Raw genomic sequence first — 12,727 nt, forward strand, 5'->3', positions numbered from 1 at the left:
ACCACCCAACTGTACTGAAAATGTTTTATATGTGTGTGTAATATACACTATTATATATTTTATATAACAGAAATATCCAGATACAGAAAGCAACCTTTGTGTCCTTTTTTCACAGGTGGGTGGTGGCCAGGTACTGCTTTCATTTTAATCTGATCTCCAAGCAGCAGAATATGTAAAATAACTCAGTTTACATTTCAACAAAATAATAACCTCTCATCCAGAATAACCTAAATAGTAAGCCTATATATGTGTTATGTTTAAAAAGCATGACACATAGAGGGGAGGTTACATTTGGTTTTATTTGTTACAAGCAGCAGCAGGTTCTTTTCTTAAAGGCAAATGTGAACACCAAATATAGGCAGTCGAAAAATAAACTTTAAGAACGTATCTGTGTGATCAATGTATACATTCATCAGTAAAATTCAAAAGGAATCAGAATAATGATCTTCAAACAAATCAGTTGATCATCATCAACCCCCGCCCCCACATGCATGGTGCTTCAAAATACAGGAAGTCAGAATGAGGCTTCCATGATGCTGAAGATAATACTCAGAATTCTGTTACCACAAAACTACAGCTTTCTAAACAGAGCTGGCTCTACCATTAGGTAAAGTGAGGCAGATGCCTCTGGCAGCAGATGCCAGAGAGGTGACAGCAGTAGACCTCGCTCAGTATTCCCTAACTCTTCAACCAGCCTCTTCCGTGTCCCCCTTCCTCAAGCTAACTGGCCACTCTCAAGCCTGTGGGTGATGTTATCACACTGCCTGTGAAACAACACGAAGATACTGTCTTCTGCACATGGAGACCAGGGGCAGGAGGATCCCAGTTTTTTGCCTCAGGAAGCAGCAGGTCATGGGGCCAGCCTGGATTCCAATCATGGTGTCACTGCAACAGAAACGGTTTCCTCAGAGGGCAGGAATAACTTCTTCCCTCTATAAATGGCATCTCAGCAGCAAGAAGCACAACTCCTTCTTGCCATTTCTGTGAAAGCAGGACCAACACAGCGTTAGTGCTCACTTTGAAGACAACCCTCCTCTGGTGGCTTGCAATGAAGGATGTAAAAAGAGCCACCACTTCTGTCTTTGGGCACATTTGTTCTTGCCAGGAGGAACTTACTGTTGGGACCTGAGCAGAAGATGGCTGCTGAACTGGTGTTAAGCCCATGGGAAGGGGACATTAGGCCCTGTGGACAACTCCCTACTGAGACAACAGCCTTGCCAGTTGCGAAGGGTTGTGGAAAAAGCAGTCCAGGGCATCTGGAGAACCAAAGGTTCCCCAGTCTTTCCTCTAGAGCAAGAAAGGACAGGTATATGGAAGGGGACACTTGGGCCTTGCAGCATATGTGGAGGAATGCAGCACCCTCAAGAGGCAACAAACTGCTGGTGGAAGATAGCTATTCTTGAAGGCTTTCACAGCTGGGATCTGATGGTTGTTGTGGGTTTTTTGGGCTGTTTGGCTGTGTTCTGAAGGTTGTTCTTCCTGATGTTTCACCAGTCTCTGTAGCTGGCATCTTCAGAGGACTGGAGTAGGAACTCTGTCCATGGCATGAGACTGGCGAAACACCAGGAAGAACAACCTTCAGAACACGGCCAAAGAACCTGAAAAACCCACAATAACCAGAAGATACCTATTCTTGAGTTCTTCATGGAGTTCCTCCACAGTCTACTCTCAGGACCTGTGGGAGGGAAGGACATGATTGTGCCCAAGATATTTTTCAAATATATTCATCTATTCTTTATTGTAAGAACCAATATCCTGCTTTTCTTCCAGAAAGAAACCTGGAACATTTTTAGAAGGTACACATAATGTTACTTAATTGGAAAATTCATTAAACAAATACCAGTATAAAAAAATTTAAATACAAAATGGACAAAAATTTAACTCATGAAGTCCAGAACACTGGGACAAAGGCACATAAGAAAAAAGGAATGACATAATCAGAGCAAGAGAAGGAAGACCTTCAAACTAACCTCATCTCCCCACTGGAAAAAAAGCCAAAACCATTTTGGCTAAAAATACAAAACCACATACTGTCAGGGCTTTGCTAGTTTCAACCAGAAAGGCATTCTAAATGTAAACAAATATCAAAATCCCTGTCCAGAAGGCAACTGTTCTTCTGAAAAGAAAAGAAAAACTGAATATATTTTTATGTAAGTAAAGGTACAAATGATGATAATATTCATTACCAAAACATTATTCAGCCAAACTCTATTATAAACCATTACATTTTTAGGAAAAAAGAGTGAAATTGAAAGAAGTCCTATAAACTACATATCTCTTGATTTTGGCTTCCTGAGGTTCCTTCCATGTGCAGCAGTTAAGAGCACATATACGAAGAAACTGATGCAAAGGAGGGGCAGGATGTGTTTTCATCCCAGAGTGCAGGCCATGTAACAATGGCCTCAAGCTATGGGAAGACAGATTTAGGCTGAGTATTAGAAAAAAAATTAGGTCTTAACTGTTACAGCAGTACGACAGCGGAGTCAATGACCTTGGGAGGTGGTGAGCGCTCCAGCACTAGAGGCATTCTTTTTTCTTTTTTTTAGGAAAAAAAACTAGAGGCAATCAAGAGAAAACTGGACAACCACTTGTCAGATCTGCTTTGAATTGGATTCCTGCATTGAGCAGGGGATTGGGCTCAATGGCCTTATAGGCCTCTTCCAATTCCATTACTCTATGATTCTGTATAATAACCTTGCCTTTGCTTCTTCAAGATGAGTGATGAGCTCATAAGGTGAATCTGAAGCTTAGCCCTTGATACCATATTTTTAAACCTCTGGTCTCTAAAGTATGATTGCTAAGTATATACTATTAAACTCCTATTCTCCAGAAGGTCATGTCTCATAATGAATTGGCTCCTAGCCTCGTGGGGATGGTCTGGTCCTTCATCTTGGCAAGATTTTATGCCCAAACAAGAAGCATGACAAGAATGAATGATGTGACATGTATAACCATATTTTTCAGGGTGTTGTCGAGTTCTCAGAAGATATGTCTCATGTGTCTTGAATGTCTTCTCATGCTTTTAATGTTTCGGCAGAATAACAGACAACTGCACGGAATTCTGAAACACAAAATCCAGTACGCAGAAAACAAAACACACTCTGTAAGCAATTCTCCTAAGGCTTTTAACTGTTACAAGAAACAAACTTTACAAATACACATCACCAAAGAATGGTATGGACTATTTTGGGGCCCGATATACGGCAAAAAAAAAAAGTTCCTGTAAAGTAAAAATGCTACAGATTTGTTAAAACAAATTTTGTTCCAGTTCTCGTTTACCTGTTTACAACTGTTCGGGTTACACATTAATTTTCCAACATGATTCTTAGTTAGTAAAAAGTCATAACTGTCTGAATGTGTGTTTGTGTGTATGTGAAAACAAAACTGGTGCACAAGTGTGTACACACACACACAGAGGGAGAGAAAGCTTTGTTATAAACCAGAAAATGCCAAATAAAACAATGAAATACATTAGAAACATGTCCACTGGAGCTGTTTTTTACTTCATATAAAAAGCCTGGACCTGGGATTGAATTCACCAGATTTTTTGCAAGTTCAAAATGAATGCAAGGGAAGCTACAGCAATCATACTTTCTACCCTAATTGTATTTTTGCAGAGAATGAGCAATTTAAGATTTCCGCACAAGCTACCTGTGGAGATGTTCAGAAAAAGCATGCTCTACTAGGTTCCTTCACTTTCTGTAGGCTTTATACTATTCTATATACAGTTGTGATGAATTCAGCTACACAGAAGAATATCTACACATATAAACAGGTGGATTATTTTGCAGAGGTCTGGAACATTCTGTATGAATTTCAGCATGATTTCACTGGCCTCCCACACATTACTGGGGCAAATCATGCTGCCAACATTAAATATCTAAAGCATAAATGTCTAAAGCATATATCCAGGGGCAAAGTGGTCCCGTGAGAAAAGAACAGGGCTCCTATACATTCGATCTTCCACACCTCTACTAAAGGTACAGGAGCCCTGTTCCCTTCCCCTGTAAGCCACCATAGTCCAAAGTACCCTTAAGGGCTATCTGCTCCCTTTCCTATAGGTACTGCTATAGAAAAACCAGGACTTCTCTGTGGTAGATCTGTGGCATGTCCCTCCTTGGTGGTCTGTACATAGGGTGTCTATTCATGACCTTCTTGTAGCTGTAAAAAAAACAGCCCAGATATTTTCAGTCAAAATTCTATTTTTCCATTGCTCCTATGAATTGTGCTGCTTTCAGGTTCTGAACTTTAGACAGATATTTTTATTTGCTGCTGCACAGAAAATTACTTTTGCTGTTCTTTAAATGTTGCTGCCCTGAATGATTCTATCTTGTTTGCAAATATTTTATCTACGGTAAGAAATACCTGCTGAAGCACCAGGACACCAATATGACAAAGAAAGAAAGCAAAAAATGTAACATTACTTTGAGGTTCTGCATGGTCTCTGCCCAGTCCATGGACCCAATCTGAGGAATTGTAGTAAGTAGTAAACTTGTTGCTTTATTAGCATTTTCCTTCAATGTCTTCAGCACTTTGTCTACCGATACCTGCAAAGACAATAACAGGCCAGTGATCAAACTCATTTACTTAACACTGATTTCTTTGCTTTTATAGCAGGCTTTCTCAGAATAAGAGGGATGCTCAGGTGGCCCTTCCTATTATACACACTTATCTGGAAGTAAATCTCACCAAACTCAGTAAAGCTTACATCTGGGTAAAGATACACAGAAGAGCACAATCACATCCTAGATATGTTCAAACCAACATTTAAGAAGACAAAAGCTTTTCTGACAAATGCACACAGAACAATGTTACGTGCCATCAAGTTGGAATCAAGTTAGAATGACTCTAATAGGGCTTTCAAGGTAAGTGAGTTATGTAAGGAGTGGTTTTACCAGTTCTGCCCCTCTCAGTTTATTTATTGAGATTCATCTGGCGCCGACGCTGATGACATTTCAGCACCAGGTCAAAAATCTTCCTGTTCCAGAAGGCTTTTAATTGAAATAATATTAACTGTGGGTCCTGATGGCAATTTTTAGAGTATATATTTTAATTGTATTTTAATTGTTTTATCTTTTTTATTGTATTTTTATTGTTGTAAGCTGCCCAGAGACCTTTGGGTAGAGCGGGCGGCATATAAGTTAAGTAAATAATTTATATCCCACACCACCTGGCAGCCGAGCCACTCTGGATGGCTAACAAGACAAACACAATATTAAAACACAGTAAGAATAAAATAATACAAACATTCAACAGATACAATAACTAGCAGGATAAATTAAAACAGATGGCTATAAAGATGGTAGAAAGGATGATGAAAGGATGGCAAAAAAGGATGATAAAAGGGAAGCAGAGATATCAGCAACTTAATGCTCAGGGAAAGCCTGACGGAAGAGCCAAGTTTTCAATGCTCGTTTAAACCCATACAACGAGGGTGTCAGGCGTATCTCCATGGGCAGATTGTTCCACAGGCAGGGGGCAACCACTGAGAAGGCCCGGCTCCTTGTTCTTACCCTCTGGGCCTCCTTCGGGGTCAAGGCCCTCAACCGTCCTGCCTGTGAAGAACAGATATTACGGACAGATCTGGCTGGAAGCAGGCGTTCTGCTAGATACCAAGGTCCTTGAATGTTATCATCATAACCTTTAAGTCGATGCAGAAACGAACCGGTAGCCAATGAAGTTGAAGTGAATTTCCATGACCAAGCATGAATTCAAACCCAGGCTTCCTGAACCCTGGTCCATCAGATCATCCACTATACCACATTGGATATCACATCGCAATACATAACTGTCGGAATCCTATTCCGGCAATCTGTGGTGAAAGGAGAGATCCCTGAAAGGGTCCGGAGGGAGAGATCTCTGAAAAGGATGAGACTGCAGTCTAGTAATCAGATTCAAAGCGTGCTCAGGGTCATCGGCTGAAGTATAGGAACACTCATCACTGTTCACTCTGTCCACTTTACCCAGCGATGCCTGGCACCTCCTTTTATTATGTTGTAGGTTACATAACATAACTGTAGGTTACATAACTAAAATGGTGTTGTGTATATTCTGCCCAGCAACAAACATGGTACAATACATGAGTACGTGACAACAAGCATGTAAGCCATGGCGCATATAGCCACACATAACTTTTTCCACATCTCTCTCACACACATCAATACTAATCTGTCTCCCAATTTGGTCTTCCTCTTAAGGACAAAATAGTAAATTACACCTCTGCCTATGAGTTCAGCATGTTTTTACTTGCCCCGATATAATTCCCATTTAAATGCACTGCCCAGAATACGTGCAATTGAATAAATCACATTGGCAAACTGCTGCTAGCTAATCAGCAGCCACTTATATTCCTTGTTTCACACCGTACAGCATGACTGGCATTAATGAGGAATGCAAGCAGTAACTTGCTAACTACTTGCAATTTACTACTGCATTTACGCAAGCACAACAAATCAGTAGGATTCTGCTGAGTATTGTATTATTCTTAATGTCACTCGTTTTCAGTTCCAAAATAATCAGGAGGAAGGTGGTAAGCGGAAATGCAATGAACCCTCTCCCCACTTTGCCCCAATTGTAACAAAAGCTGCCCCTATAACTGCTCTTTGCAACAACAGACCTTGCCTTGGAGGAAGAATTTTGGCATCATGGTAGCAGAGGAACAAGGGATCAAACTTTCTTCCAGGCCTACCCCTTTCCTGCCCAATTACAATCCAACGCACAACCTCTAAATCCATCAACAATAAATTGTGACATGCAACACTAACTCAAAGGCAGCCTAAAGTGTAATCTGTAATATCACAACGTACTGGTTCAGCCTGCCCTAGGCAGAATATTTTTCCACTTGAATTGATCTCATACAGTTTTCCAGTTTGAAGAATGGCCTCTTTCCAAACTGATACAAGGTTTAACATGGAGCATCAAGACATCTTTGCTCTTTCTCCACAGAAAGGCTTGGGCAGAAGGAAGAGAACGAAATCATTACTGTATGTTAACCTTTTCTTGTAGTGCCCAGAATCTCAGAACATCGAGTCATTCATGAGCTGCAAACCTGGTTGGGTGACCCTGGGCCAGCCGCTCTCTCAGCATGGCTTGCCTCACAGGTGTTGTGAGGTTAAAGAGGGGATCAGGAGAACCATGCTTACTGGCTTACTGGAGAAAAGGCAAGATATCAGAGGGTAACTAATGTAATAGGTATATATTACTAGCTAAAGATAGAGGAGTAAATGCCTTTTACTGGGAAAGTAAAGAAGGACCCCTGCACTCCAAGGGATCAGTCCCAAGCCCCCCCCCCCCGATACTGGAAAACACAGATTATAGAGGACGCTATACATATCATGGTCTCTGGCTCCCTCTAGTAGCTTTGTCTGGTACCTTCACCATTAAAAATACATATTTTGGAGATTTTTCTTTTAATATTTTTATATTTTCAGACAGCGGATACGTAAATCAGCAGATACTGATCGCATGGATAAGGGGGACCTACTATATAATCCTTGTTGGGTCTACTCAGAAGTAATCCTTATTGAGTGCAATTGGATTTTCTCATAGGTACATTGCTGTGGTGTCCGCCCAGGTCATGAATATACTATCTGCATGGACTAATGAGAGTGCTGGAGAGGTAGAGTCACAAGATATAAGAGTCTCTGCAGGAGGAGGAGAGAGGGTTAGTTAGATTTGAGGATTGTTGTTTGGGGAGTTTGGGGTGGAGAGAGAGTTGGCAGTTGAGAGTGGATGAAGTAGGATGTTTTGTTAAGAGTTAACAACACTGATTGTACCTTCATTGCCTGTAATAATAAACAACTTCTATTTGGTTCTTTTTAAAATGACACATTACCTGGACCTCTGTGATTAATAATAAACAATGTTGATGTAATCAACTGGTGGCAGCAACACGACATGTAGGTTGTGCCCTTTACTTGGTGAAACAACAAAGGGACAGGTGGGAACAATTGCATACAGAGTTGCAGCCTAATTTCCCTATGTTGAAAATCTAAATTTTTATACAAAGAAAAAAACAAAACTCCAAAAAAACACAAAGCAGAGCAACAACCCACCATCAGACTCTGCAGAATTTCTAACACTTATTCCTCCTCTGTTGCTAATTGTTACGAGGTGAGAGCATATGTGAAATTTTTGACTACAGCTCTCAGCACTCCCCAGGAAGTACATAAGGAATTGTGGGAGCTGAAGTTCAAAAACACAACATGCATCTCCTCTAATTATCTAGAAAAGAATTAACAGCTTATAGATATGAATGTTGGATTGAGCCTTGGGATGTCAAAGGTCGATCTTCCAAGGGGCCATGCATTTCTCTGGCCTAATCTTGGGCCAGTTAGTGTTTCTCAGCTCTACCTTCCTTGGAGGACTGTTGTGAGGTTTAAGCAGGGAAAAGAAGAAGAACCATATTAACTCCCTCTAGCTCACTAGAGGAAAGGCAAGATAGAAATGTAACTAATAAAGACAGCATTCTAACGGAATGAGAGACCATTCTCTCATGGTCCCGTCCATAATGCCCAGGGACAATTTTTTTTAAAAAAAGCCTGCCTTCCCTAGTTTTTCCTTTAAGAGTACATTTGGCATTAAATGAAGCACTGAGAGTGTGATTTTTGTCCATGAGTTCCTCATTTGATCATCCTTAGTGGGTGAATTAATATCTAAGCTTCTGTGGCAGGGGTGAGCAATTACTTTCTATAGGGGGGCACATGAAAAATCTGAACTGTGTTCGAGGGCCAAACCAACTTTACTTAAAAATAAAATGAAACAGTGATGTTATGATTGTTTTTATTTTAAACTTGTTAATCTTCACAAATACTAAAGAGGTTTTTGCGGTTTGTTAAAGATAAGCCACTGATCAACTTTAGACAAAAAGCTATAAATGGTTTTGATGTTCAAAACTGTCCGTGGGCCGGCCCAGGTCTGTTCTGTGGCGAGTAAGCTGTGTTCACAAATATGTGGAAGGTCTTGCATCTACATCTTACACCCTTTACCCAAAATTCATGAATATGAGCACCCAATCTGGACTAAGCTAAACAACAACAAATCACCTCAAATGATTACTTGAGCCAAAATTAACATCTCTCAGTTACAACAGACTTATTCTGACATCACTGGTTTCTGAGAAATGCAGGATATATAGCTGAGAATTTTGCAAATATGAATTGCCCCTAAACTTTCTGGCTATTAAACTCCACGATTTTAAGGAAAATGGTTCCAATTTTAGAATTAAAACTGTTAATTAGAACAATCTTACCAATACTTTCATCTTTCACTCTATAGATATTTCTCTATATACAGTGGTGCCTCACTTGACGAGGATAATCTGTTCCGTTCAAATTGCTGTTAAGCGAAATCCTCGTCAAGCGAAATGAAAAAGCCCATCGAAACACATTGAAAACTGCTCAATGCGTTCCAATGGGCGAAATACCTCAGCGTCCAGCGAAGATCCTCCATAGGGCAGCCATTTTCTGGTGCCTGTAATGTGAGGAATACATCCTAAGCACAGCAGGGAGCCATTTAAACAGCAGGCGGCCATTTTGAAACCCGATGATCAGCTGTTTTCTGATCGTTGTAAAGCGAAGCAGGAAACCGATCATTGTGAAGCGATTTTTCCCATTTAAAACATTGTTTTGCGATTGCGTCATTAAGCGATTTCCTCATCTAACGAGGTAATCGTCAAGCAGGGCACCACTGTATACATATCTGTTTGTGCAGAGACATAGACTCTTCCAAGATATGTAATATACAGTTGCAGGTTTCTCTTTTAGGGCCATCATCTATAGTACCGTGGGTGACCTGCAGGTTCCATGAATCCCTCTAGCTATTTTTGCAAATTCTGCAACCACCATTTATTTATTTATTTATTTGATTTATACCCCGCCTATCTGGACCGATGCAGGTCCTGCAGCAGTAATAATAACAGCAGCAACACAAGGGACACCCAACCATTTGTACCTTAAAATGAATGTGTGAAAGAATCCCTTTAATTAGAAGCCACAAACAGAACACTCCTTTAAGTCTACAGCCACTACATTTTTGTAATCTCCTTCCTTAATTTCTCTTTTCCAGTGTTTTTAAGTGCCTTTTAAATGTGGGGAGGGAGGAAGCTAGGCACAGTTCTACCAGAACTTGGTTCCAAAGTATTGGCACTACAGCAAAGAAGGCTTTTATTGGTGGATGATTTCTTGGCCTCCTTTGGAGTGGCTACTTGGAGACACATGGCCTGAGAGGACATTGAGCAGGTAGATGACCTTGGGGAAAGATGCTCTGACAGGTAACATTTGCATTTGGTTCCCCCCCCCAGGTGTAGAACTCTGCATTTATCCCTGTTGAATTTCATTCTGTTGTTTTCAGCCTATCAAGATCTTTTTGAATTTTGTTTCTGTCTTCCAGAGTATTAGCTATTCCACCAAATTTTGTGTCATCAGCAAATTTGATAAGCACTTGCAGACCCCCTCATCCAAGTCATTAATAAAAATGAGATTTTTTTGTTGCTTTTAGCATCTCTTGCTAACTTTACCAGTGAAGTTATATTCTCCATTCTTGGGTACTTTTTAAGGAGAAAGGCAGGGTAAAAATATTTTAAACAAATAAAGTTCATTATTCCACTGATGGTAACAGTGGATTTACCTTTCTTTGGAGCTAAACCTCAAGAGATGCTTTTAAAAAAAGTTTAATTGTTGATAGCATTGTAATTATTGGCCTAGCACATTTAAAGTATTTCATATTTATCAATGGCAGTTGTCACTTGTGTTCTGAATAAAGCATTCATCTCTTACAACGGGTTCGATTTCCCCTCTGTCTAAGCTATGAAAAATGAAGGATGAATAATCATATTAAGCAGCTGCTTGCAATGTGAAGAATAGTGTTTACATGACATGAGTCACTGTAGTTTATTTTTAAATTTCTATGATTTTCTCCAAGGCCATCTGCACACACTACGCCTTCAGACACACACTAAATTTGGAACCTGGATTTTCACATCTGGTCAGTTAATAAATCTGCATCAGCAAACGTTATTTCTAGTGACTGAATGACATTCTAGCATCTACATATTTCTTATCTGGCCCGCAGCAGAAGGGCAGGCATTGACAGAGTGCTTTCGGCCATTTGAAGTACCTCATGTGCTCTTATCTCTCTATTAATTCAAGCAACCCTATAGATAATTAGTAATATTCTCCCAATTTTTCTGACAATGACATCTGAAAGACTGCCTCACAAGCCTCTCTGGAATTCGTTAAAATAATGGCATTTGAATTAGGGTCTTCTAGGCCAGTGGTTCTTAACCTTTGTTACTCGGATGTTTTTAAACTGCAACTCCCAGAAACCCCAGCCAGCACAGTTGGTGGTGAAGGCTTCTGGGAGTTGCAGTCCAAAACTCCTCAGTAACCCAAGGTTAAGAACCAGTGGCCTAGGCAGCTCTCATTCAGTGGCGTAAATTTTAAAGGAATATCTGCAGAGGGAAAGCAAGGTCAACTGCAGTAAAACCAAAAAAATACTGTGACAACTGAAACCAAACGTATTTATAAATAGTGTAAATTTTCAGGGTTTAGCATCCAATTCATTAAGTTATTTGGTAAACAGGGCAAGACATGATATGTATAAAGGAGAGAGTTCTACAATACGATTCATTTTGGCTATTCACAATTGATCCTGCAAATTTCCTGGCTACAAGTAAAGTAATAAAGGGTTCGATGACACCTAGTAAAAGAACCCCAGTTATATCAATATGGCAATTTTTTAAGGTTGTTTCATAAATTTCCAGTCACACGACACATGACCCCAATACTTTTCCCAGCCTGCAGTTTATTTCCAGTTTATCCCCCCCCCCGGGTGGTTTTAAATTGTACTGATGATGAACCGCTTCATTCCTTATCGTTTCAACATGTGTGAACACTGCTGTTGATTTATTTCCTTTGCACTTCATAGCCACTGCGCTTGTACCCTTCCTGTTTTGATTTTCTTTTTAAAGGCACATTGGTACATTGAAGCAGTTGCCACACACACACAAACCTGAATACATTGCTCAGTAGCACCCTTGCAGGTGGAGAAAGAGAACTTTGCAGAAAAGAAAGGGCCATTTCTTGCTTGGGACTGAGGGGGAAAAAGAAAGGTGCCGGGGGGGGGGGGGACAACAGGAATGCATTGCTCAGAAGAAGACAGCTTGAAGGACACAGCCTTCCCCGCTCCCTTGCATGTGAAAGAGGACTAGAGAGACATTTCCTGCTTTGAATTATAAAGGAGTGTTGTATTAACCTCTTCTCTCTCTTTTTTTAAAAACTCTGCTCTTCATGATATTTTGCAAGTCTTTCCAAACCTGCTTCCTCCTTTCAACAATGAGACCTCTCTACTGTTATGTCAATGTATTACTTTTGTTATTTTAAAAAAAAAAAGGATGGCGGGGCTGATTGTCCCAAGAAACAGTAGAGAAAATGAATTAATACAAAATTAAGGCAGTGTAGCCTCCTATAGCGGTTCAAATAGAAAGAAATGAATTTACTATTTGAACTGCTATAGGAGGCTACACACGCACACACATATATGAGATATGAAAGGAATCAGTATAACTGGAGTTCTTTTCTTAAGTGTGATTGAGCTTTAAGACATGAAGTATGACAAAAAATAAACCTTTAAATCCAAATTGAAGCTACAGAAGATACATCAGGAGACTGATTTCTAATGTCATGTTCTCACTGAAGCACATCATCTTCATCACCATTGTTGCTGTTGT

At 40.1% G+C, this 12,727-nt stretch overlaps 1 protein-coding gene across 3 annotated transcripts in view; it reads right to left on the reverse strand.

Moving 5' to 3' along the window:
* Nucleotides 1–280: 280 nt before the first annotated feature.
* MTAP (methylthioadenosine phosphorylase) overlaps nt 281–12,727 on the reverse strand; it is a 173,368-nt gene continuing 160,921 nt past the window's right edge. For all 3 annotated transcript variants that reach the window (XM_072992053.2, XM_020790383.3, XM_078384921.1), the window contains exons 7-8: nt 4,425–4,547; nt 281–3,061 (exon numbers count right to left, since the gene is read on the reverse strand). In XM_072992053.2, coding sequence (XP_072848154.1) covers nt 3,023–3,061; nt 4,425–4,547 — 162 coding nt within the window. In that variant the 3' untranslated portion in view covers nt 281–3,022. The remainder of the gene's footprint in view (nt 3,062–4,424; nt 4,548–12,727) is intronic.

The sequence above is a fragment of the Pogona vitticeps genome, chromosome 2 (assembly GCF_051106095.1).
Source record: "Pogona vitticeps strain Pit_001003342236 chromosome 2, PviZW2.1, whole genome shotgun sequence".
NCBI classification, from domain to species: domain Eukaryota; kingdom Metazoa; phylum Chordata; class Lepidosauria; order Squamata; family Agamidae; genus Pogona; species Pogona vitticeps.